The following is a 27,747-nucleotide window of genomic DNA, read 5'->3' as shown; positions in this document are numbered from 1 at the left end:
AAACAACAGTTTGTCAACTAAACAACAGTTTGTCAACTAAACAACAGTTTGTCAACAAAACAACAGTTTGTCAACTAAACAAGGGTATGTGTCAACTAAACAACAGATTGTCAACTAAACAAGGATGTGACAACTTAATCAAGATTTGTGTCATTGAAGATAATTTATGTGTGAATGTACCAAGGGATGTTGAACAAAAGAGTGTATGTGTAACTGTAAAATCAGATCCTATAAGATGCTGATGTTGTGAGTATATTGATGTATCTCCTTATTGTTTGTCAATATTTATGTGTGTTATTGAAGGGTTATTGGTAAACTTTGGTACATATGGTTAGTAAGTGTAATTTTCAGTCTATGACTTATTGACATGTACTATGAGAACCATCTGTCACAGATAGCCCCATGGTTTACGGTTATTATGAGTGATACATATTTCCTGGTAATGCCGTCTCTAACCTGTGAATACCAGACAACTCTTCTGCTTTCAAAAGGAAATTGATTTTGTTCATTCAGAATTTGTGACTAAACATGAGAATTGTATCCGTTAAACAGATTTGCCATTTCTTTGTAATATATTCAATATTACTGTTATCGATGTTGAGTAGCTATTTAAGGTTTTAAATTGCAGTGTTGGTGACTTGGTGGTGAATCCATTTACTCGACAGGCCTTACACATACAGCACACTGCCATCCACAGACCGTATTTTCTGATGAGTTTTGAAAATGGAGATAATTGACTAGAATGGGTTTCAATAAGTCATAAATTGCTCGTGACAAGGCATGACTGTATTATAAACTGAATTGATTTGTTAAGAGATGAGTAGTGAACGTTTAGATACTTTATAATTTATAAAGTGGGCTTTAGTTTCAGAATGAATTAGTTGACCGTGGATGAGGGATGAGGTTTACTACAATTAGGACTAGGGTTTCTGTAGTAGGTTTTACTAAGGCCATACATGTATAGTTTCTTTTAAAATGAAGCTCTAAAATCAAAACATTAATTTTCTGTCATGTTTTTTCTTGTGTATCGTATCAATAAGAAGCTTTAGGAAGGATTACTGTTCTAACTAATCAAGGCAACGCTGATTGATATTCTTAGAACTTAATTTGTTTGTTCTTTTGATTTTGTTGATAGATATATTGTCAGTAGAAGTGCTTGTATGTTGAGCTCGGGATTATTAAGTGACCATAATATGTTATATAGTGTGGTGTTCAGCACATGAAGAATTCGCTGCAGCCTATATGCTGTATTAATAATTGATATAGCTGGGATCAGCACCACTTGTTTTATGGGAATGTCAATATGGAGGAGTCTGGGTGCCACCACTAACTTTGCCAACATCATTACTTCTAGGTTAGCCTTTGTTATGTAATCCTATACACTTACCTGTATTGTTACCTAATTACAATGAGGCCAATCACTACCTTACAGGTACAAACACATTAATCCTTGATTATGGTCTCGGTTTTCATTTTCCTTAATGAAGACAAACTTGTCCATCAAAAATTATTTACAGCCACTTGGAAAAAAAGGTGATTAAGAATAGAAGAGCTCTTCCATAAGTCTAAGAATGTATTAACACGTTCTCGGATGTTATTGTAGATGTTCTGGATTGGTTTTAGAATTTTCTCATGCCTTCTTTTTCTTTTACTTTTATATTTTTTTGACAAACATAAATCTACATGCTGAAGAAAAAAAAAAAACTTTCAGAAGAGCTTTTTCATAATTAGAAATCTATTTAAAAATGACTATTACTGCAACATATTGTTTTATTTGGCAATTTCTTATATTTATATAAATATAGAATTTTGAATTAGTTCATACAAACCAAACTTAAAATGCTACAATTGCTTGATTATTTTTCTTGACTTTTTAGAAGGTACAAAATTTGAAATAATTTTTACCTCATACTCATTTGTTAAGGAAAAACAAATTCAAATTGATTACTTTACCGATCCAATGGAAATCAGATGATAATGTGATCTGTAATCAACTTATTGATTACATAACTAATACATGTATAGGTAGATATTGGTTGCCTACACTTGTAAATTAATTACCAGGATAATCAAGGTTGCTGTACTGACATTTGACTCCATTTTGAGTGTCGCTCAACACATATTTACTTGGGTTTATGGCCATGGTATACACTGAATATTTATGTCATCAAATGCCACTTTTCTGTGCTTACTTTTGACCTCCAATTCTGTCTGAAAAGTTTGACAGTTGTACTAGTTGCCCATTTGGTTTTTGTCCAGTCTGCAGTGTCTAAAATGTTAGAAACATCCTCTTTGATATGTAGATTTGGAAACCTAGGTTTGACAACATTGTCTGCCAGCTTTGTTGTTAGCTCACTTGACCCAAGTTAGCTCACCTGACCCAAGTTAGCTCACCCGACACAAGTTAGCTCACCTGACCCAAGTTAGCTCACTGACCCAAGAGGCCAATGTATATATAATAATTTCTAGGGATGATCCCTTAATTCTAGAAAGGATGAATTAATCAAACCTTCAGTTGGACATTATACATACCTATTATACACTGTAGTCTATATATCTATCTTCTTTGTTTGTAGGGTTTATTGGTGGTATGAACTGTCAAGGTCATTTGTAGTCCGAGGGTCTTCTTGCACTTTGTGGCTACCTCATTGAACAACTAATCAGAGTTTATTGTTAAGATTTTAATCATTTGTGTATCCCCCTAAAGGTATGCCTTGAGTTACAGATATCAGGTATTTGAGGGTTTTTTAAAATTCTAGTATTAAATGTCTGTATGGAATCCTTCATCTTTTCCATGCCATTTATGATTTGGTTATTTTTCACAATGTCTTTTCTATTCTTAGACATGTTATCATAAGTATTCCCAGATATCCCTACATGAGAGTTGAATCAATAACAAGCAAATTCAGTCAAAGATTTGAGAATGTATTGGCTGGATATGAAAACACAAAAAACAACACACAATCAGCTATTGTAGCTAGCAGTGAGCACGTACCACCAGTATATATCAGCATTTCCTGTTGGTTTTAAGTCCTCGGAGATTTCTTCATTCAGACTGACAGGATGATTGTATGTAGATCTGTCATTGTTGTGACTCTATAACACAGAATCCCTGGTTTTGTGTCATTAAATATTCGCTGAATATATTGTGCAATTCAGTAAATATGATTTAAATATTGTGTGATATTTTTATATTTATTGTATTTTCAGTCCCCTACCATGAAACAGGGGCGGAAGGGGAGACTAAAGTTTTTCTCTGTCTTGTATGTATATGTGTAACATCAAAGTTTGTCAGTACTTTGCATACATGTCAACCTCTGAAACCTCCAATGAGGGAGATCTCCCTCATTCCACATCCAAAATGAGGGAGAAAGTGCGTGAACAAAATCGCGACATTTTTGTTGCATTTAGGTGATGTTCCTCATGAGCTTGGGCAGGTGGTAATTACCTCGGGCTACAATTTGATATTAAAATTTGACTACAATGGTTAATTTTAAGGAATAATAATAATAATAAAAAAAATAAAAAAAAATAGAAGAAAATAGAAGGTCGAATTTTGTATATTATCACTGATTAACATCAGTGGGTCAAAGGTAAAGGATATTTGATTCCAAAGGTCAAGGTCAAAGTGGATCTCTGACTATGACCCTGGTTCTTTGTGGGGATGTTTTGGTTCGGTTCGGTTTTGATCATCATTCTATTAATAGCCAGGGTCATTTAATGATGGTATTTAGCATTTTAATAAAACAAATCAAATCTAACAAAAGAGTTTGATACTGTATTTTGGTTAGCCCATCAGATATGGAGGTGGATGTGTAGGATGTATATTTTGCTCCCTTGCCACACAGTTGTTTAGCCCATCAGATATGGAAGTGGATGTGTAGGATGTATATTTTGCTCCCTTGCCACACAGTGGTGGCCTTGCTGACCTGTCAGTGCTTTTGTTTGAATTTCTAGTTGTGCCAATTTGATTTTAATTTTGATCCAGAAAGCAAAATGGCTGACAGTTGAAGTTTAACTTAATTGCTACTTCATATTCACAGAAAATTACTAATATCTTTCTTAGATTTTGTCTATGTTCTCCTTGTTATCAGATCATTAAAGTAGAGAATAGATCATACGTAGAACAAATCAAAACCATTTATTGCCAAGATCCCTCTTAGATCTCTCGTTAGATTATAGGATCGGTATTGTAAAATGTACCATCCTTCCATCACCAAGTCTTTGCTTATTTTTTCAAGAATATGATTTATTTGTTAGATAGAACAAGCAGAGGCTTGTCACAACACAAGGTAAATCAAAATTAGTCAAAATATCACATGATTTAAACTACTATTTAACGTAGTGAAGCTCCATCTTTATGTCATAAAACTAGAGAGAAAATATGCAAATTAAAAAAAAACTGCTTTGAACTCTCTTTTGCAATGACTTGAGCTACCTTAAGGATATTCTTGTTAGTTTCTGTCCAGATCAGGACAAATACACACTCTTGTTTTGTGCTTTTGTTAAATCACAAATCAGATAATATAATTTTTAACATTTTTACGGGGAGCATGATTGCCTGCTGTGGTTGTATTATTCACACACGACATCCTGATGGGAGACAGTGAACCTGCACGACTGCCGTGTAATTGTACCATTCTAATAGTGACAAATCAGACATGCCCACAATCACAAAACATCTTCCAAAACATCACATTGATTTGTCATTGTCATTTAAAAATATCCAGTAGTCCTAACTGTCTACTTCAATACTATCAGGTGGATGGTTAGGCCTACAGATAGCCAGGCAACACACATCAAATGAGACCGGTATTTAATTCCCTTTTTTTGTTGCATGTAAAATATATTTCACAAGCTGTGACACATTATTTGTGGTTGAACTAAGAGATAAGGGGATGGAGTGGTCCATATGTCTGTAAAACTGCCTATAGTCAGAGCAGGTCTGCAAAACATATCTGATGTATGTTAACATGACAAGTAATATTGAAAGCTTATCTAACCATGCAACCAAGCGTAAGACAAGGAAAATTAAAACATGCAAAAACTGTCTGTACATCTGAGACTGTTGCCGCAGGAGATCTGCAGAAGGCTGTTCTCATTTTTACGGTCCTTTATAACTTCATTAACATATACCTTGAAAACTAGGTGTAGTTCTCAACTGAAATATGCGAGGACTTGATGGGTTTATATTAGGCATTAAGGGTTGTATTTATGATCATTATATCCTGATTGGTGTATACTGATCAACTATATATATTAAATCTACATTTAGCCAACAAAGAATAAAAAACATAAAAACCTACACTTATTATAGCTTGTTTACAGGCTTCAAAGGTCACTGGTCATTGTTCTGATCCTGTTCAATGACCTCTAGTTATGTACAATGTTCGAAGGTTATTGTCCTGATTCTGTTTAATGACCTCAAGGTCTGTGCAATGTTTGAAGGTCATTGTTCTGATCCTGTTTAATGACCTCTAGGTATGTACAATGTTCGAAGGTTATTGTCCTGATTCTGTTTAATGACCTCAAGGTCTGTGCAATGTTTGAAGGTCATTGTTCTGATCCTGTTTAATGACCTCTAGGTATGTACAATGTTTGAAGGTTATTGTCCTGATCCTGTTTAATGACCTCAAGGTCTGTGCAATGTTTGAAGGTCATTGTTCTGATCCTGTTTAATGACCTCAAGGTCTGTGCAATGTTTGAAGGTTATTGTCCTGATTCTGTTTAATGACCTCAAGGTCTGTGCAATGTTTGAAGGTTATTGTTCTTATCCTGTTTAATGACCTCTAGGTATGTACAATGTTTGAAGGTCATTGTTCTGATCCTGTTTAATGACCTTTAGGTATGTACAATGTTTGAAGGTCATTGTTCTTATCCTGTTTAATGACCTCTAGGTATGTACAATGTTTGAAGGTCATTGTTCTGATCCTGTTTAATGACCTTTAGGTATGTACAATGTTTGAAGGTCATTGTTCTGATCCTGTTTAATGACCTCAAGGTCTGTGCAATGTTTGAAGGTTATTGTCCTGATTCTGTTTAATGACCTCAAGGTCTGTGCAATGTTTGAAGGTCATTGTTCTTATCCTGTTTAATGACCTCTAGGTATGTACAATGTTTGAAGGTCATTGTTCTGATCCTGTTTAATGACCTCAAGGTCTGTGCAATGTTTGAAGGTTATTGTCCTGATTCTGTTTAATGACCTCAAGGTCTGTGCAATGTTTGAAGGTCATTGTTCTTATCCTGTTTAATGACCTCTAGGTATGTACAATGTTTGAAGGTCATTGTTCTGATCCTGTTTAATGACCTTTAGGTATGTACAATGTTTGAAGGTCATTGTTCTTATCCTGTTTAATGACCTCTAGGTATGTACAATGTTTGAAGGTCATTGTTCTGATCCTGTTTAATGACCTTTAGGTATGTACAATGTTTGAAGGTCATTGTTCTGATCCTGTTTAATGACCTCTAGGTATGTATAATGTTTGAAGGTCATTGTTCTTATCCTGTTTGATGACCCCTAGGTATGTACCCTGATTCCTTTAGATTCTAATCTACTATTATTTCCCAAAAGAGATCAAGGAAACTCTTCAAATTGTACATTATCAGGTCAGTAATTAATCCTGATTTTTTATTAGCAATCTTCAAAGTATTTTTCAAACCCCTGAAATCCTGCCTTCATCTCTGTGGAAGACCTAATACATAAAATCAAAACAGTACATGATCACCTTTTTTACTGGTATGAAACAATTTCCAGTAATATCCTTGTCAGAGCCTCTATTCAGGGACAGACATGGATTACACAATAAGACAATGCATTCTTAGGCTTGTCTTATAACCAGCTAATTCCGTTGAATTGTAATTAATTTTACATAGAAGCCTTTGGCTCTCCTCAAGTTATCAAGGTCCCAAGTGGTCTGTATGGCTGTATGTGTAAATGCATTTCTTACATTTCACTATTAATTCTTTTGAATTTTAATTAATTTTACATGGAATATTTGTTATCTGGAGGATTCCACACTCTTTATTTCCACTATTTTATAGGCTTTCTCCATCTTTGAAATATGGATTTTTATTGAGATGAAACAGACTTTTGAATTTCAATTACTGCAGTTGATGTTTCCATGTTGATAAAAGGAGAGTGTCTTGTGATACATTGATTGGAGATAGCTAGCCGCCTAACTCCAAATTACGCTACTCCACCGACTAACACCTGACGTCTAACTATAGGATATTGTGCCTAACTTCCAACACAGCAGAAAGTTTCTCAACAGATATCAGAAGGGAGCATTGATCTACAAATTGTGACATTGTATTAAACTGGTATACTACTTTGAATGATGTAAAAAGGTTTTACTGTATGGACAGTTTAACTATATCTAGTATCGAGTCACCTTGTCTGTACTGGTCAATCAAACGAAGCAGCTACAGTAGCAGACACCTATATATAGATTAAAGACTTAGGCTGTTAAATTATGAACTTAGCGGCATCTGTCATGGGTCGTAAACAATTTACATTTTTGACTTCTTAATAAATAACTAAGAGGCCTAGAGCCATGATATCAGGCAAGTAGCATACTGGGATAAAGGGCTACCAAGTTTGTTAAAATGAAGGACATTGACCTACTTTCAAGATCACAGGGGTCAAATGTCTTAAAATATCTTAACAACTTCCTGTCAATAACCAAGAAGCACAGAGTCATGATATTGGGCCAGTAACATGCTGAAATGAAGGGCCGAAAGTATGTTAAAGTTTATGACTTAAAACAGCTTGTTCTCTGTAACTAAGAGGCCCAGAGCCTTGATACAGGGCCAGTAGTATGCTGTTATGTTGGGCTTCAAAATTTGTTCAAATGAATTACCTTGACCTACTTTCATGGTCACTGGGGGTCAGAAATCTTAAAATCTTTGAATGACTTCATCTCATTTACCATTAGGCCCAGATTGATGATGTTTGACCAGTTGCATGCTGGGATTAAGGGCTACTAATTTGTTCAAATGACCAGGATTACTGCAGGATTACTGGGGTCAAAAGTTAAATTCTTTGCAACGACTTCTCATTAACTATTATTGGGTCACCTTGTCTGTACTGGTCAATCAAACGAAGCAGCTACAGAAGCAGACACCTATATAGATTAAAGACTTTTTGATCAACTTATTGTGATTAACTAAGAGGCCTAGGGTCATGATACTGGTCACATGACTGAAAATCTTTGTTCTGTCTATAAAAGACTTTGATGTTCCTCACTGGTCGAATATGTTAAACTCATAATTTAAAAACAAAAACATCAGCTATCACTTTGTATTGCAGAATTCAGGTGACTGTTAAGGCCCATGGGCCACTTGTTATAAGATAACCCCACTAATCCCTGCATTCTACACCCAGTTGGATTAAAGTCCTAATTTGTCAAGTTTAAAAGGTCAAAGGTCACACTTTATCCACTTTAGGGAAAGCGACACACCAATTGCTGATGAGTGGACGGGAAAGGTTATGTCTGTTTGAACCCCCACTCATTTGTTTTTTTTCAGATTTGATAATTAATTATAACTTTCTTTTTTTTTAACTATTTTTGTAACTAGAAGATTTTTAATGGTATTTTTTTGTTTTTTGTTTTTTTTTATGAATAATGCACAAAAACAGCCAGAAGCCCTTTGTGGGACCTATAATAGATGAGCACCTATCAGGCAGTAGGAAACAACCCTGTATATCACATCTATCTGTACTGCACATGTTCATGCAGACATCTATCAGATTGTAATTAAGTATTTTTTTGTGCCTTTATACCCACACGGTATTGGTAATATACTCTCCTCACCTGCCCTCCTCTACACTTTCAGCTGTCTGACCCCCCACCCTAATACTGTAGACGCTCTCCACACCATTCACTTAATACAATTTACACTAATTAAGATTTAACAAAAACCTTTGCTGAAGGATGTTTACATAGCTGAAGTGAAAGGTTTTATAGTATATATACCTGTCATTAGTGACTTCCTTGTACTGGAGGATCATATTAATTATAATAATTTACATATAATCTGTAAAATAAAAAGGATTTAATGTTCTCAACACAATTTTCATTTGTTTAAGTTTTAAAAAAAAATATATTTTAATTATATCATGCATGAATGATTTTTCACAAAAAATTTGAATTGGTGTTCTGTGTAGTAATAATCTGCTATCATCTTATTCAAAATTGTGCAAACAGCTGACATGCTACTTTGCATTGTAATTTTGAATAACATTATCACATTTAAGACTGAGCTTACAGTATAGAAAACTCAAAAAACATCCATGGTCGTTCATTGTCATAAAAATTATCTTTGTTATGAATTCAAAACATTAATAAACGTTTTAATATTACAGAAGTTAGATGTTCTAGTTTGGAGTCAATGTACTGCCCAATAACTGCTTTAGTTTACTCAGTACACTCCGATAAACTGTGAATTTAATTAAAATCTAGTTTTTGCTTTATTCAGGTCTTATATCATATCTCTGACAAATTTTATAGTCCCATTAATAATGTATAGAGATTTCATTTCTTCCATATGCAATTATGTGTAAAATAATCTTCCACCAAGGGCACAGTATTTTGTCAAATTTTCTAATCTACCTTTCAATAATTATGACTTTCACCTTGAATAGAATAAATAGTGACATAATTTAGATAAAAGACATTCATAATAATTAAATTATATATTTTATTACTTAGAGAATTTTAACTTACAACTACTGTATGTCTGTCTGTATAACTCTACTGTATGTCTGTCTGTACAACTCTACTGTATGTCTGTCAGTACAACTCTACTGTATGTCTGTCTGTACAACTCTACTGTATGTCTGTCTGTACAACTCTACTGTATGTCTGTCTGTACAACTCTACTGTATGTCTGTCAGTACAACTCTACTGTATGTCTGTCTGTACAACTCTACTGTATGTCTGTCTGTACAACTCTACTGTATGTCTGTCTGTACAACTCTACTGTATGTCTGTCTGTACAACTCTACTGTGTGTCTGTATAACTCTACTGTATGTCTGTCTGTACAACTCTACTGTATGTCTGTCTGTACAACTCTACTGTATGTCTGTACAACTCTACTGTATGTCTGTCTGTACAACTCTACTATATGTCTGTCTGTACAACTCTACTGTATGTCTGTCTGTACAACTCTACTGTATGTCTGTCTGTACAACTCTACTATATGTCTGTCTGTACAACTCTACTGTATGTCTGTCTGTACAACTCTACTGTATGTCTGTCTGTACAACTCTACTGTATGTCTGTCTGTACAACTCTACTGTATGTCTGTCTGTACAACTCTACTGTATGTCTGTCTCTACAACTCTACTGTATGTCTGTCTGTACAACTCTACTGTATGTCTGTCTGTACAACTCTACTGTATGTCTGTCTGTACAACTCTACTGTATGTCTGTCTGTACAACTCTACTATATGTCTGTCTGTACAACTCTACTGTATGTCTGTCTGTACAACTCTACTGTCTGTCTGTACAACTCTACTGTATGTCTGTCTGTACAGCTCTACTGTATGTCTGTCTGTACAACTCTACTGTATGTCTGTCTGTACAACTCTACTGTATGTCTGTACAACTCTACTGTATGTCTGTCTGTACAACTCTACTGTATGTCTGTCTGTACAACTCTACTGTATGTCTGTCTGTACAACTCTACTGTATGTCTGTCAGTACAACTTTGTTTTGTCGACATGTTCCACAGTTTCCTGTGATGAGACTTGTGCTAGAACAAGAACAGGTTGGGTGCTCTAATACAGCGTTATAATTGAGAACACATACATTTGGTAAAGTGAGACCACCCATTGTGTAATCAAAGGGATGATAAAATAAAACAACAGCAGGTTAACAACATCTTCCATACTGAAATCTCAAATTGGTGCTTCTTGGTGCAGTTTCCTCTAACCATCCTTATGAGACATCTATTTATTTTGAAATTTGTAATTGGCATTTTACAGATAGAGTTTGGAGACGTGAAGCTATCAAATGAGTCTAGTCAGGTGGGCGGGGCAGCCCCTCCCTACCAACCCAATCTTGCCCAACAGCTGACTACAGTCCTTGACCGGTTCTACCCCCGAAAGTATAGTCATGCAACTGAGGAGGAACAAAGGTAAGTATAGCCGTTGAGGAAAGTCTGTTTATAGTACAGACAAAAACATGTGTTTTTTTCTCAAAACAAATGATTTCTACACAAAAACATGTGGTTTCTTCGCAAAACAAATTATTTCTACACAAAAACATGTGATTTCTTCGCAAAACAAATGATTTCTACACAAAAACATGTGGTTTCTTCACAAAATCATGTGGCTCTACACAAAATCATGTGGTTTCTACACAAAACATGTGGTTTCTACACAGAATAATTTGGTTTCTACTCAAAATCATGTGGCTCTACACAAAATCGTGTGGTTTCTACACAAAATTGTGTGGTTTCTACACAAAACATGTGGTTTCTACACAAAATGATGTGGTTTCTACACAAAATCATGTGGCTCTACACAAAATCTTGTGGTTTCTACACAATCATGTGGCTCTACACAATCGTGTGGTTTCAACACAAAATCATGTGGTTTCTACACAAAATCGTGTGGTTTCTACACAAAATCATGTGGTTTCTACGCAGAATCATGTGGTTTCTACACAAAACATGTGGTTTCTACATAAAATGTTGTGGTTTCTACACAAAATCATGTGGTTTCTACACAAATTCATGTACGTGGCTCTACACAAAATCATGTGGTTTCTACACAAAACATGTGGTTTCCACACAAAATCATGTGGCTCTACACAAAACATGTGGTTTCCACACAAAAACAAGTGGTTTCTACACAAAATTATGTGGTTTCTTCACAAAACAAATGATTTCTACACAAAAACATGTGGTTTCTTCACAAAACAAATGATTTCTACACAAAAACATGTGGTTTCTTCACAAAATCATGTGGCTCTACCCAAAATCATGTGGTTTCTACACAAAATCATGTGGTTTCTACACAAAATAATTTGGTTTCAACTCAAAATCATGTGGCTCTACACAAAATCATGTGGTTTCTACCCAAAATCGTGTGGTTTCTACACAACACAAAACATGTGGTTTCTACATCAAATAATTTGGTTTCAACTCAAAATCATGTGGCTCTACACAAAATCATGTGGTTTCTTTACAAAATCATGTGGCTCTACACAAAATCATGTGGTTTCTACACAAAACATGTGGTTTCTACACAGAATAATTTGGTTTCTACTCAAAATCATGTGGCTCTACACAAAATCGTGTGGTTTCTACACAAAATTGTGTGGTTTCTACACAAAACATGTGGTTTCTACACAAAATGATGTGGTTTCTACACAAAATCATGTGGCTCTACACAAAATCTTGTGGTTTCTACACAATCATGTGGCTCTACACAATCGTGTGGTTTCAACACAAAATCATGTGGTTTCTACACAAAATCGTGTGGTTTCTACACAAAATCATGTGGTTTCTACACAAAATCATGTGGTTTCTACGCAGAATCATGTGGTTTCTACACAAAACATGTGGTTTCTACATAAAATGTTGTGGTTTCTACACAAAATTATGTGGTTTCTACACAAATTCATGTACGTGGCTCTACACAAAATCATGTGGTTTCTACACAAAACATGTGGTTTCCACACAAAATCATGTGGCTCTACACAAAACATGTGGTTTCCACACAAAAACAAGTGGTTTCTACACAAAATTATGTGGTTTCTTCACAAAACAAATGATTTCTACACAAAAACATGTGGTTTCTTCACAAAACAAATGATTTCTACACAAAAACATGTGGTTTCTTCACAAAATCATGTGGCTCTACCCAAAATCATGTGGTTTCTACACAAAATCATGTGGTTTCTACACAAAATAATTTGGTTTCTACTCAAAATCATGTGGCTCTACACAAAATCATGTGGTTTCTACCCAAAATCGTGTGGTTTCTACACAACACAAAACATGTGGTTTCTACATCAAATAATTTGGTTTCAACTCAAAATCATGTGGCTCTACACAAAATCATGTGGTTTCTTTACAAAATCATGTGGTTTCTACACAAAACATGTGGTTTCTACATAAAATCATGTGGTTTCTACACAAAATCATGTCGCTCTACACAAACTCATGTGGTTTCTAGACAAAATCATGTGGTTTCTAGACAAAATCATGTGGTTTCTACACAAAATCATGTGGATTCTACACAAAATCATGTGTTTCTATGCAAAATCATGTGGTTTCTACACAAAACGTGGTTTCTACTCAAAATCATGTGGTTTCTACAAAAAAATCATGTGGTTTCTACACAAAACATGTGGTTTCTACATAAAATCATTTGGTTTCACCACAAAATCATGTGGTTTCTACACAAAAACATATGGTTTCTTCACAAAACAAATGATTTCTACACAAAATCATGTTGCTCTACACAAAATCATGTGGTTTCTACACAAAGCATGTGTTTTCTACACAAAATTATGTGGTTTCTTTACAAAATCATGTGGTTTCTACACAAAACATGTGGTTTCTACACAAAATCATGTCGCTCTACACAAACTCATGTCGCTCTACACAAAATCATGTGGTTTCTAGACAAAATCATGTGGTTTTACACAAAATCATGTGGTTTCTACACAAAACATGTGGTTTCTACACAAAATTATGCGGTTTCTACACATAATCATGTGGTTTCTACACAAAATCATGTGGCTCTACACAAAACATGTGGTTTCTACACAAAACATGTGGTTTCTACACAAAATTATGTGGCTCTACACAAAACATGTGGTTTTTACACAAAATTATGTGGTTTCTACACAAAAACATATGGTTTCTTCACAAAACAAATGATTTGTACACAAAATCATGTTGCTCTACACAAAATCATGTGGTTTCTACACAAAGCATGTGGTTTCTACACAAAATCATGTGGTTTCTTTACAAAATCATGTGGTTTCTACACAAAACATGTGGTTTCTACACAAAATCATGTCGCTCTACACAAACTCATGTCGCTCTACACAAAATCATGTGGTTTCTAGACAAAATCATGTGGTTTTACACAAAATCATGTGGTTTCTACACAAAATCATGTGGTTTCTACGCAAAATTATGTGGTTTCTACACAAAACGTGGTTTCTTCACAAAATCATGTGGTTTCTACAAAAAAATCATGTGGTTTCTACACAAAACATGTGGTTTCTACATAAAATCATGTGGTTTCTACACAAAATCATGTGGTTTCTACACAAATTCATGTACGTGGCTCTACACAAAAACATATGGTTTCTACACAAAACATGTGGTTTCCACACAAAATCATGTGGTTTCTACACAAAATCCTGTGGCTCTACACAAAACATGTGGTTTCTACACAAAATTATGTGGTTTCTACACATAATCATGTGGTTTCTACACAAAATCATGTGGTTTCTACACAAAATCATGTGGCTCTACACAATCGTGTGGTTTCTACACAAAATCATGTGGTTTCTACACAAAATCATGTGGCTCTACACAAAACATGTGGTTTCTACACAAAAGATGTGGTTTCTACACAAAATCATTTGGTTTCACCACAAAATCATGTGGTTTCTACACAAAAACATATGGTTTCTTCACAAAACAAATGATTTCTACACTAAATCATGTTGCTCTACACAAAATCATGTGGTTTCTACACAAAGCATGTGGTTTCTACACAAAAACATATGGTTTCTTCACAAAACAAATGATTTCTACACAAAATCATGTTGCTCTACACAAAATCATGTGGTTTCTACACAAAGCATGTGGTTTCTACACAAAATCATGTGGTTTCTTTACAAAATCATGTGGTTTCTACACAAAACATGTGGTTTCTACATAAAATCATGTGGTTTCTACACAAAATCATGTCGCTCTACACAAACTCATGTGGTTTCTAGACAAAATCATGTGGTTTCTAAACAAAATCATGTGGTTTCTACACAAAATCATGTGGTTTCTAAGCAAAATCATGTGGTTTCTACACAAAACGTGGTTTCTACACAAAATCATGTGGTTTCTACAAAAATCATGTGGTTTCTACACAAATTCATGTACGTGGCTCTACACAAAAACACATGGTTTCTACACAAAACATGTGGTTTCCACACAAAATCATCTGGTTTCTACACAAAATCCTGTGGCTCTACACAAAACATGTGGTTTCTACACAAAATGATGTGGTTTCTACACATAATCATGTGGTTTCTACACAAAATCATGTGGTTTCTACAAAAAATCATGTGGCTCTACACAATCGTGTTGTTTCTACACAAAATCATGTGGTTTCTACACAAAATCATGTGGCTCTACACAAAACATGTGGTTTTTACACAAAATTATGTGGCTCAACACAAAATCATTTGGTTTCACCACAAAATCATGTGGTTTCTACACAAAAACATATGGTTTCTTCACAAAACAAATGATTTCTACACAAAATCATGTTGCTCTACACAAAATCATGTGGTTTCTACACAAAATCATGTGGTTTCTACACAAAATCATGTGGTTTCTACACAAAATCATGTGGTTTCTACACAAAATCATGTGGTTTCTACACAAAATCATGTGGTTTCTACACAAAACATGTGGTTTCTACACAAAATTATGTGGCTCTACACAAAACATGTGGTTTCTACACAAAATCATGTGGTTTCTACACAAATTCATGTGGTTTCTACACAAAATCATGTGAGTCTAAACAAAACATGTGGCTCTACACAAAATCATGTGACTCTACACAAAACATGTGGCTCTACACAAAATCATGTAGTTTCTACACAAAACATGTGGCTCTACAGAAAACGTGGTTTCTACACAAAACATGTGGCTCTACAGGAAACATGGTTTCTACACAAAACATGTGGCTCTACAGAAAACATGGTTTCTACACAAAACATGTACTGTCATTTGTCAGTCTACTACTACTGATGATAGGACTTTTATTCTAGGTCAACTGTGTCCAAACTACTGGAGAGATGGGTGTCGCTGAGAGGCCGATCTCCCCAGGATTGTGTCCGAGTCTATCTCGCTGTGGTCAGAAAGTGGCCATTCTGTGGTGCCAAACTTTTCTTCACAAAGGTAAGTACAAAAATGTAAACTTCCTATTTATAAATATAGACATAAACATATTTTATTACACTATCATGCTAACATAATTTCCTAATTATCAACCTGTACAAATATTACATAATTTCCTTAATATCCACCTGTACAAACGTATGTTGACAGGTAAAGACGTCCCCTACCCCTGAGGATGAGGTCTGGCTGGCTGTCCAAGAGGAAGGCGTATCTATACTGGAGCATTCCACCATGGTCAGTGTAAATCTCCTTCAATTACTTGAGTGAAAATTCATTTGTCTTGTTTGTTTTTATCATCAAAATAATAAGCCCAGGAGGACAACATAATACCTCTGATTCAAAGGGCTGTACAACAGACAAACAAGTGGATGTGCAACTTTAAAATTGGTAATGAATACAATATGTACTGAATAATGAACATAGAACTGCACTAAACAGCTATTTGGTCTTTAAAAGGACTCGTTATTGATGTTAGGGACACCATACAGATGCTTCGTCTTTCTAGGACTCGTTAGTGATATTAGTGACATCATACAGCTGTCTGGTCCTTCTAGGACTCGTTAGTGATGTTAGGGACATCGTACATCTGTCTGGTCCTTCTAGGACTCGTTAGTGATGTTAGGGACATCATACAGCTGTTTCGTCCTTATAGGACTCGTTAGTGATGTTAGGGACATCATACAGCTGTTTCGTCCTTATAGGACTCGATAGTGATGTTAGGGACATCATACAGCTGTCTGGTCCTTCTAGGACTCGTTAGTGATGTTAGGGACATCATACAGCTGTCTCGTCATTCTAGGACTTGTTAGTGATGTTGGGGACATGATACAGCTGTTTTGTCCTTCTAGGACTCGTTAGTGATGTTAGGGACATCATACAGCTGTTTTGTCCTTCTAGGACTCGTTAGTGATGTTAGGGACATCATACAGCTGTCTGGTCCTTCTAGGACTCGTTAGTGATGTTAGGGACATCATACAGCTGTTTTGTCCTTCTAGGACTCGTTAGTGATGTTAGGGACATCATACAGCTGTTTAGTCCTTCTAGGACTCGTTAGTGATGTTAGGGACATCATACAGCTGTTTCGTCCTTCTAGGACTCGTCAGTGATGTTAGGGACATCGTACAGCTGTTTTGTCCTTCTAGGACTCGTTAGTGATGTTAGGGACATCGTACAGCTGTTTCGTCCTTCTAGGACTCGTTAGTGATGTTAGGGACATCGTACAGCTGTTTTGTCCTTCTAGGACTCGTTAGTGATGTTAGGGACATCATACAGCTGTCTGGTCCTTCTAGGACTCGTCAGTGATATTAGTGACATCATACAGCTGTCTGGTTGTTCTAGGACTCGTTAGTGATGTTAGGGACATCATACAGCTGTTTCGTCCTTCTAGGACTCGTTAGTGATGTTAGGGACATCATACAGCTGTCTGGTTGTTCTAGGACTCGTTAGTGATGTTAGGGACATCATACAGCTGTCTGGTCCTTCTAGGACTCGTTAGTGATGTTAGGGACATCATACAGCTGTCTGGTCCTTCTAGGACTCGTTAGTGATGTTAGGGACATCATACAGCTGTTTCGTCCTTATAGGACTCGTCAGTGATGGTAGGGAAATCATACAGCTGTTCCGTCCTTCTAGGACTCATTAGTGATGTTAGGGACATCGTACAGCTGTTTTGTCCTTCTAGGACTCGTTAGTGATGTTAGGGACATCATACAGCTGTCTGGTCCTTCTAGGACTCTTTAGTGATGTTAGGGACATCATACAGCTGTCTGGATGTTCTAGGACTCTTTAGTGATGTTAGGGACATCATACAGCTGTTTCGTCCTTCTAGGACTCATTAGTGATGTTAGGGACATCGTACAGCTGTTTTGTCCTTCTAGGACTCGTTAGTGATGTTAGGGACATCATACAGCTGTTTAGTCCTTCTAGGACTCGTTAGTGATGTTAGGGACATCATACAGCTGTCTGGTCCTTCTAGGACTCGTTAGTGATGTTAGGGACATCATACAGCTGTTTTGTCCTTCTAGGACTCGTTAGTGATGTTAGGGACATCGTACAGCTGTTTTGTCCTTCTAGGACTCGTTAGTGATGTTAGGGACATCATACAGCTGTCTGGTCCTTCGATGACTCGTTAGTGATGTTAGGGACATCATACAGCTGTCTGGTCCTTCGATGACTCGTTAGTGAGGGAACAAGAACAGTTCACCACTTGTAGAAACCTAAAACATTCAACATTGGGGCTTAGTGGTTAATGTCACCAGTGAGTTTCACGTTGGTGGGGACAATAACCTTTTTCTACAGGTTAAAATTGTTCACCAGAGTTGATGTTTTATACTGAATCACAGTGATAGAGATTAGAAGACATTATAAGTGAAGGGAGACACCACCAAAAAAAGCCAGCGGATAATCAGATAGAAGTGGTGATGTTGGGTTTGTGATGAACGATGCCAGTCCTATGGGGAACCATTTAAGTTACCAAGATGGGGGAAAACTGAATTAACCGTGTATGACCCAGTAGTGGTGATCCCTCACGTCATCTCATCATCTCTGTTTTAATGTGTCTGGATAAAAGAAACACTGAACACAGTATATACCAACAGTGTAGCAGCTTGGAAGGCAAAATACAAATCCTCAAAATTATCTGATGGTAACGGTTATTGGTAATTTCTATAAAACTCTCCCTATAGATATAGATAATGACAGGGCAGAGGACATGATAGCAGGCTTTTCTAAGAAATCTTGTTGTAACCCTGGGATTGATATAGACTTTTACTGTAATTAGTGTGTATCTTTGTTCTTGTGAGTCAGTTATTGACTTGGATGACCTTGGAGATTGTCTGGGTCATTGTGTGGTTTGTGGAGACAATACTGGGCATTCAGTCTTCCCTAATTATCATCTTTGTTGACATTAATGTAACAGAGTTGGAAGGAAACGGAGACCAGAGAACGGGGTTAGTGGAACCGATAATTAGGTCATATACATGTATCTACAGTCAAACCTGCCTTAGCTACCACCTTGATTAAACGACTCACTCTCATATGTGACCCTATTTTCCCCTCACAAAGTTATCTATTATACTAGTTACCTGAACCTGAATTAAGGGACCACCTGTCATATGTGACCTTTTTATGGCCTCCCTTGAAAGGTCATATATGACAGGTTTGACTGTATATTATGAAGCATTCTGTGATAATTGTGTATCAGCATATCTGTTGACAATTATAAATAATTTCTTATAAATATACACCATTGTAAACATGCTTAATATATTGTATTTATATATATAAAGACTGTTTTCATTTCTCAGATCAGGAATGTCAATATTGGAAATATTAACATGATCTTGTGAAAAATTACTCTTCAGTCTTTACCCTTTGGATATGCCCTTCTCAGATTGAAAAACAAACATCTTGAATCCGTCTTGTTCCAACCTATTGATAAAAGTGTAGTAATAAAATTATTGACAGTCAAACGGTTTGAACATTTTTCATGATCAGGTAATAGATTCATATGTTAATATCTGCTTTGTTCATATGTAGTTATTCACATTTTCTTTAATTGAAATTAATTAATGTGAAAGCCCACTTCATCACGTATAAGTTGATTGATACTATTTCATAATTGTATGAATGATCCACTTTATACAGATCGATCATATATCCTTTGAAATTGTAATTACCGCAGTAGTGATAGCTAGTTTTTAAAAGAGGTATTGCATTCATCCCTGATTGAGGCCGGCAATCTTGTATATAGAAATGTTGTGTTTAAGTGGAAAACTTTTACTGCTTTATAATCCTACAATTGAGCTGCAGTAAATACACGATCAAAAGTTGCGCATTATTGGAAGAGCATTGCTTAAAAACCTTAGATCGTCATAGGATGACAGTGTCTCACAAAGCTGTCGTTCTGTCACTTCTCACAAAGCTGTCGTTCTGTCACTTCTCACAAAGATGTCGTTCTGTCACTTCTCACAAAGCTGTCGTTCTGTCACTTCTCACAAAGCTGTCGTTCTGTCACTTCTCACAAAGCTGTCGTTCTGTCACTTCTCACAAAGCTGTCGTTCTGATGACAGTGTCTCACAAAGCTGTCGTTCTGTCACTTCTCACATAGCTGTCGTTCTGTCACTTCTCACAAAGCTGTCGTTCTGTCACTTCTCACAAAGCTGTCGTTCTGTCACTTCTCACAAAGCTGTCGTTCTGTCACTTCTCAAAAAGCTGTCGTTCTGTCACTTCTCACAAAGATGTCGTTCTGTCACTTCTCACAAAGCTGTCGTTCTGTCACTTCTCACAAAGCTGTCGTTCTGTCACTTCTCACAAAGCTGTCGTTCTGTCACTTCTCACAAAGCTGTCGTTCTGATGACAGTGTCTCACAAAGCTGTCGTTCTGTCACTTCTCACATAGCTGTCGTTCTGTCACTTCTCACAAAGCTGTCGTTCTGTCACTTCTCACAAAGCTGTCGTTCTGTCACTTCTCACAAAGCTGTCGTTCTGTCACTTCTCACAAAGCTGTCGTTCTGTCACTTCTCACAAAGCTGTCGTTCTGTCACGTCTCACAAAGCTGTCGTTCTGTCACTTCTCACAAAGCTGTCGTTCTGTCACTTCTCACAAAGCTGTCGTTCTGTCACTTCTCACAAAGCTGTCGTTCTGTCACTTCTCACAAAGCTGTCGTTCTGTCACTTCTCACAAAGCTGTCGTTCTGTCACTTCTCACATAGCTGTCGTTCTGTCACTTCTCACAAAGCTGTCGTTCTGTCACTTCTCACAAAGCTGTCGTTCTGTCACTTCTCACAAAGCTGTCGTTCTGTCACTTCTCACAAAGCTGTCGTTCTGTCACTTCTCACATAGCTGTCGTTCTGTCACTTCTCACAAAGCTGTCGTTCTGTCACTTCTCACAAAGCTGTCGTTCTGTCACTTCTCACAAAGCTGTCGTTCTGTCACTTCTCACAAAGCTGTCGTTCTGTCACTTCTCACAAAGCTGTCGTTCTGTCACTTCAAATCATGTATTCCTCATCATTTTTTGTCGTGAAAAAACATCCCTATTTTCCATAGCATGTTATTTTCTTGAAAGATAAGAGCCCCCATGGTGATATATACTTCCTGTTGTGGTTTGTACAGTATTAAGCCGCGGTACATGGTACCTAGTCAGGATGAATGTAACGGTAAGCTTCCCTAGCGATCAATGAAGGCTATGGGCGAGGCGGCCAGGCCAATTGTTGGATCTACACCAACAAGAAACTCTCTGAAATTGCTCCCACTCCAGTGAATGCCATTTCTACTGCATGGCTGAAACACCTATCATCACTTTTGGGAGGCTGCCTGCTGTAAATATTGATCCGACCCATAATCAGTGGCAATGCATGTGTAAATTAGCGCCTATCTTATCTCATGATAATTTTCATGTACCACGGTCAACGTAAATATAGCTGTAATTAACAGCTGTAGATACCGACTAAAATCCTATTTCATTTTTTTTCTCTTTTGATCAGTAAAATCAGTACCATTGTGCTATAATTAATGATGATATATACAACATAAATGCAATTCTCTATGTTGCTTCTAATTTTAAAAAGCTACCACAAAGGTCAAAACTCTTTTGTGCAAAGTACATGTTATTAACATCGGTGCATTGTATACAGTAACTCCGGTACATTGTTTAACAGCTATAGACATGTGGGCCTGCACATCTTGCTGGTTATAGAACATTCATTATGGTTTCTGAAGTTATCCAATATAGTGTTCCTCATTGCAGTGCTTAATTGGTTTTTGTAGCTAAAGAAATAATGCTTATTATCACCTCAGTCAGTATGATTTTTACATTTTACATGTTTGTAGGTGTGGTACAATATGGGTGATTGGGTAGCTCATTCTGTGTCATGCTTCAGTGCACATTGGTCTGGAACCCTTCGCCCACAGGAATTACTGCCAGCACTAGTCAATGTAATGATATCATTATCAGTGTATATCATTACTGTCAGTGTAATGATATCATTATCAGTGTATATCATTACTGTCAGTGTAATGATATCATTATCAGTGTATATCATTACTGTCAGTGTAATGATATCATTATCAGTGTATATCATTACTGTCAGTGTAATGATATCATCAGTTTATATCATTACTGTCAGTGTAATGATATCATTATCAGTGTATATCATTACTGTCAGTGTATATCATTACTGTCAGTGTAATGATATCATTATCAGTGTATATCATTACTGTCTGTGTAATGATATCATTATCAGTGTATATCATTACTGTCAGTGTAATGATATCATTATCAGTGTATATCATTACTGTCAGTGTAATGATATCATCAGTTTATATCATTACTGTCAGTGTAATGATATCGTTGTAAGTGTATATATCATTACTGTCAGTGTAATGATATCGTTGTAAGTGTATATCATTACTGTCAGTGTAATGATATCATTATCAGTGTATATCATTACTATCAGTGTAATGATATCGTTGTAAGTGTATATCATTACTGTCAGTGTAATGATATCGTTGTAAGTGTATATCATTACTGTCAGTGTAATGATATCATTATCAGTGTATATCATTACTGTCAGTGTAATGATATCATTATCAGTTTATATCATTACTGTCAGTGTAATGATATCATTATCAGTGTATATCATTACTGTCAGTGTAATGATATCATTATCAGTGTATATCATTACTGTCAGTGTAATGATATCGTTGTAAGTGTATATCATTACTGTCAGTGTAATGATATCGTTGTAAGTGTATATCATTACTGTCAGTGTAATGATATCGTTGTAAGTGTATATCATTACTATCAGTGTAATGATATCGTTGTAAGTGTATATCATTACTGTCCAGTATTAGTCGTAAATATCAGATTTTGTGAAGGCTGTACAATCAAGGTAATTGAAGTTTTTCCCACCTAGTTTTCTTGCCCAATATCATTATTAATCTCTGCAGCTACCAGATGGTGTGCTTGCAATAAATATGGATACACTTATTAAATGTCTCGCCTGTGACTTCCTGTCTGGGAGATCAGAACCGGTTTGGCTACAGGAGACAGCTTGGCGATGGATAAGACTTGAGGGCCGGATTATGTTAATGATCATCAGAATACTCCTCATAGAAGTAAAATATGATCCCTTCGTTTTTTGTATTATATTTTTTAGATTTTCTTCACAGACAGTTTCTGATCTATATCAATGGATGTTTAGAAGAAGTCCAGGTACATTATTGATGTTAAGGTTCTGCAGACTTGGAATCAAATATCATGTTTTAATTATACCAGCTCTCATGCCTCATCAGCCATGATATCATTGGCCTCAACACTGCATGTTGACGATTAATTATGACTTATTAAAACCCAGCTAATAGCCTCATTGTTTAGCTGTACAGGCCGTTTCCACCACCCAGCTAATAGCCTCATTGTTTAGCTGTACAGGCCGTTTCCACCGGTACAAATCACTTTCCCTGTTTGGGAGACATTGACTCCTCTGGTAGTTCCCGCAATGCTGCATCGTGGGCAACATCTGATGTGATGGTTGGTGGATCAAGTGACTGTTTGTGTTAAAGTCGACAGTCGATCTGTCTCCTGTTCTCCAATGTCATTTGTCTCGCTTGTTCTCGGCCTCTATTCATGGCCATGGATAGATGGCCTTTACATCCAGTCCTCCAAGGACTTCTTCACAGACAATGTAAGGGGTTCAATTTCTATAAATTGGACATTTTACAGCACATCATTCCATAAACAAAAAAGCAAAAACACATGCCATATCTATCCTGTATTGGGGTTATTGCAAGGCAATGAAAAGGTGTTGTTAATATTCTTACTGACCTGAGATTGGCAGGCATTGACCTATTGCTGAAAAAAAAAAGCTGTAGTAGAAATTTGGTGCAGTGTTGATGGGATTTTGACAGCAGTTTATACTAGGAAGGATTTTGGTAGGATTTTCTCCATCATCACAACTGGACAAGCTATATCTTACAGAAGTTTTGTTAACCATGCTTGAAAAGGAGAGGACAATTATACCTGTTCAGTGGCACTTATTTGTTTTCTTTGCAGAAAAGCTCCAAAAATATCTAATTATAATCAGAATTTCAGTTAAATTTATCAATCACACAATTAAGAAAGTTCACTAGGAAAGTTTGCTGAAAAGAACTAGATAACTGTTGAAGTGTTCAATTTGTCGTAGAACCCAAATTGTCGTGATAAGATTGAGCTTTAATTAGTATAATTGTTACCCTCCATCTGACATATTGTATGTTCATCGTACTACAGCCTTTCTTAATTTCTGTCTGTTCATCGTACTACAGCCTTTCTTAACTTCTGTCTGACATTGTATGTTCATCGTACTACAGCCTTTCTTAACTTCTGTCTGTTCATCGTGCTACAGTCTTTCTTAACTTCTGTCTGACATTGTATGTGTTCATCGTACTACAGCCTTTCTCAACTTCTGTCTGTTCATCGTACTACAGCCTTTCTCAACTTCTGTCTGTTCATCGTACTAAAGCCTTTCTTAATTTCTGTCTGTTCATCGTACTAAAGCCTTTAATTTCTGTCTGTTCATCGTACTACAGTCTTTCTTAACTTCTGTCTGACATTGTATGTTCATCGTACTACAGCCTTTCTCAACTTCTGTCTGTTCATCGTACTAAAGCCTTTCTTAATTTCTGTCTGTTCATCGTACTAAAGCCTTTAATTTCTGTCTGTTCATCGTACTACAGTCTTTCTTAACTTCTGTCTGACATTGTATGTTCATCGTACTACAGCCTTTCTCAACTTCTGTCTGTTCATCGTACTAAAGCCTTTCTTAATTTCTGTCTGTTCATCGTACTAAAGCCTTTAATTTCTGTCTGTTCATCGTACTACAGCCTTTCTTAACTTCTGTCTGACATTGTATGTTCATCGTACTACAGTCTTTCTTAACTTGGGTCTGTTCATGTAAGTAGTCCAACTGCACTTCCAAATCGTCCCTGTGAGCATTGTTCTGGAAGATTCTGTGCCACTCAAGCTATTTATTGTCAATCGAAGAGCAGCAGTGCCTTATTGCAGGCGTCCGTCATCAGAATCAGTCCGCCTGCCCTCAGCTATATGACAAATTAATTTTCCAATTACCGTAAGAGTTTTCTCAACAACATGCGCAAAGTTCCAGTTTTAATTCTGGTGTTATTAATAATTCATGGAAGGGTTTTTGTCACAGAATCAATTAGGGCAATAGCGGACACTGAAGCAGCCGTAGGGATAAAATTGGTCATGCAAAGATGTTTGATTGCAGCAAAAATTTGATAGTCACATAAAAAATGGTGAAATACGACTTTTCTCTATATAATTGTGTTCAGGGTAATACACTCTCCGACTGGTGTCAACCATGATCAATTACAGACATTCGTTTTGATTGGTCATTTATCAAATGACTGAAAAGTTAGTCCCCTAAGTATTCTAGTCTTCAAACTCACACAACCAGAAGTGCATATTCATTATTTTGATTAAACTTTTTATTATTTATGAGAAAATGTGAAAAAAAAATTATTTTCATTGAAATTATCCTATAAGACTTGAATCATATTTTACCATATATATTAATTTTGTTCTACATGATGTTATTTAATTTACATTTCTGTCTCTGGATGAAGCGTATACCCTCAAAATCATTGAAAATTTATCATGAAGATTTTGAGATTTTAAAAACACTAAGTTTTTGATCACTGTATGGTATATCCAATGGGAATGTCTTCTGTTGTTATACACGTAACTGAAAAAAGGTCATCATTGATTTCTTCCATCTATTGATTCAAGTACTGTATTCAAATTTCTTCAAATTATATCCTCCTGTCCCACCGAATTAGTTATAAACAAATTTTACTGTATTAGATATAACAAATTATATCCTGTCCAACAGAATTATTATATTATGACCTTTAACATAGGTATGCTTCATAATGATATGACAGATTAGGAACTCACTCAGAAAATAAGCCTTAACATTGCAAGATGTCTTCGTAATATAAAATTTAGAGCATCCTTGTGCATAAAAAAATATTTGGTTTTTAGCCCACCATCATTCAGTTCTGAATCAGATTCAGAAAACAAAATGGCTCCAAGCAGCCATCTTGGATTTCGATGGTTTAATTTTGTTATCTCATTTTCTCAGAAAGTTCTTTTTAGATTTCATTTGAAGTTTGCCTTGTTAACAGATCATGAAGAGGTAAAGAAGAGAAAGGGTAGGTAAAGGATCTGTCTTACATAGAACCAATAAAGATCATTCAGTGGTGGGCACCAAGATCCCTCAGGGATCTCTTTGATCCCTCGGGGATCTCTTTTTTGATGAAGACCATTCACATTTTTATACCTGTTATTATGTGTAAGCAATTTTCCAAAAATTATTGATTCTCCATCAAGAAGGAGTGTAAAGTGTGACTTTTTGTCTGTCATTTGACTTAAATGTTTGTCATTAATTATGGTAGGTTACTGATATTTGCATTGTATGTGTTTTAGGGGGCAAACCTCAGTATTGTGCTGTCAAGTTGGAATTCTCAAATGTTTACATGTTGTGGATTAAGAACTCAGTTGGAATAGATCATCCAGTATGTTTCTTTTTTTGTGCCAGAAGTTCCCATATTTTTTAGATGAACATTTAAGTATAACTGTCAAAAAACCAAAAGTAATAAAACAAAACCTTGTTTAGATAATAACGCCTGTGAAAGTGATTTTCAGTTTAAAAAGAAAGTCCATTAGTTTTAATGTTTTATATATAGCGAGTTCTGCCATAGTGGTGAGTTCCCTGTCTGCAACTTTCTTTATTTTTTAAAACTGGTTATATTAAAAAGCATCTATTGTTTAACCATTTAAATTAATGTACACATTGTAAGATCGGTCATTTCTTTTGAACCCAGGGATTAAAAACAGCTATGGAAGTGGTGTATTTATTGTATACAAGACGTTGTCATTGTATTGTAAATCCTGTCACACTGCAGCAATAGTCCTCAGGATTCAAAAGTTAATGCGACCAATGAGAGGCCATGAAATCAATAATTACAATTGGAGTGGCATGACCATTATAGGCAGAGTGGGGGTGCTGTTAAGCTGTCGAATAAACCAATGCGACCTTTTTTGTGATATTAACTCCCGGAACAAAAGCACCAGTGATTAATTTTGTTTTGTGGCAGATCACAGATGAGCAGGAACTCGAGGGGCCCTGTGTGTTTCATGGCTCTCAATGTGTTGTCAATTGTCCAGGAAGCAGCTCAGTGATGACAAACCAGTGTAACAGTATCTTAAGAAACCATTGATAATAAAAAAATATACAGTCAAACCTCATTACCTGGAACTCTGATATTTGAAAGACTCTGCTTAACTCAGAGTAAACATTCTGTTCCAATAGTAAAATAAACTTGGTTACAGCCTTCAGGAAATCTCAGGAGGTTTTTCATGTCAAATTGACTTCAAGATGTTCGATGTCAGTAATATATACAATGGTATAGGGTAGTTATTATTACGATGTCAGTAATATATACAAGGTATAGGTAGTTATTATTACGATGTCAGTAATGATTACAATGGTAAAGGGTAGTTATTATTACGATGTCAGTAATAATTACAAGGTAT

At 36.0% G+C, this 27,747-nt stretch overlaps 1 protein-coding gene across 1 annotated transcript in view; it reads left to right on the top strand.

Annotated features, from left to right (window-relative positions):
* LOC117322778 (pleckstrin homology domain-containing family H member 1-like) overlaps positions 1–27,747 on the top strand; it is a 304,601-nt gene that overhangs the window by 232,626 nt on the left and 44,228 nt on the right. The window contains exons 25-28 of the mRNA XM_033877718.1: positions 5,950–6,001; positions 10,989–11,140; positions 16,027–16,156; positions 16,307–16,390. Coding sequence (XP_033733609.1) covers positions 5,950–6,001; positions 10,989–11,140; positions 16,027–16,156; positions 16,307–16,390 — 418 coding nt within the window. The remainder of the gene's footprint in view (positions 1–5,949; positions 6,002–10,988; positions 11,141–16,026; positions 16,157–16,306; positions 16,391–27,747) is intronic.

Source organism: Pecten maximus, chromosome 3, assembly GCF_902652985.1.
Source record: "Pecten maximus chromosome 3, xPecMax1.1, whole genome shotgun sequence".
Lineage (NCBI taxonomy): Eukaryota > Metazoa > Mollusca > Bivalvia > Pectinida > Pectinidae > Pecten > Pecten maximus.
Note: the sequence above shows the minus strand (reverse complement) of the source record. Positions and strands in the feature narration are given on the sequence as shown.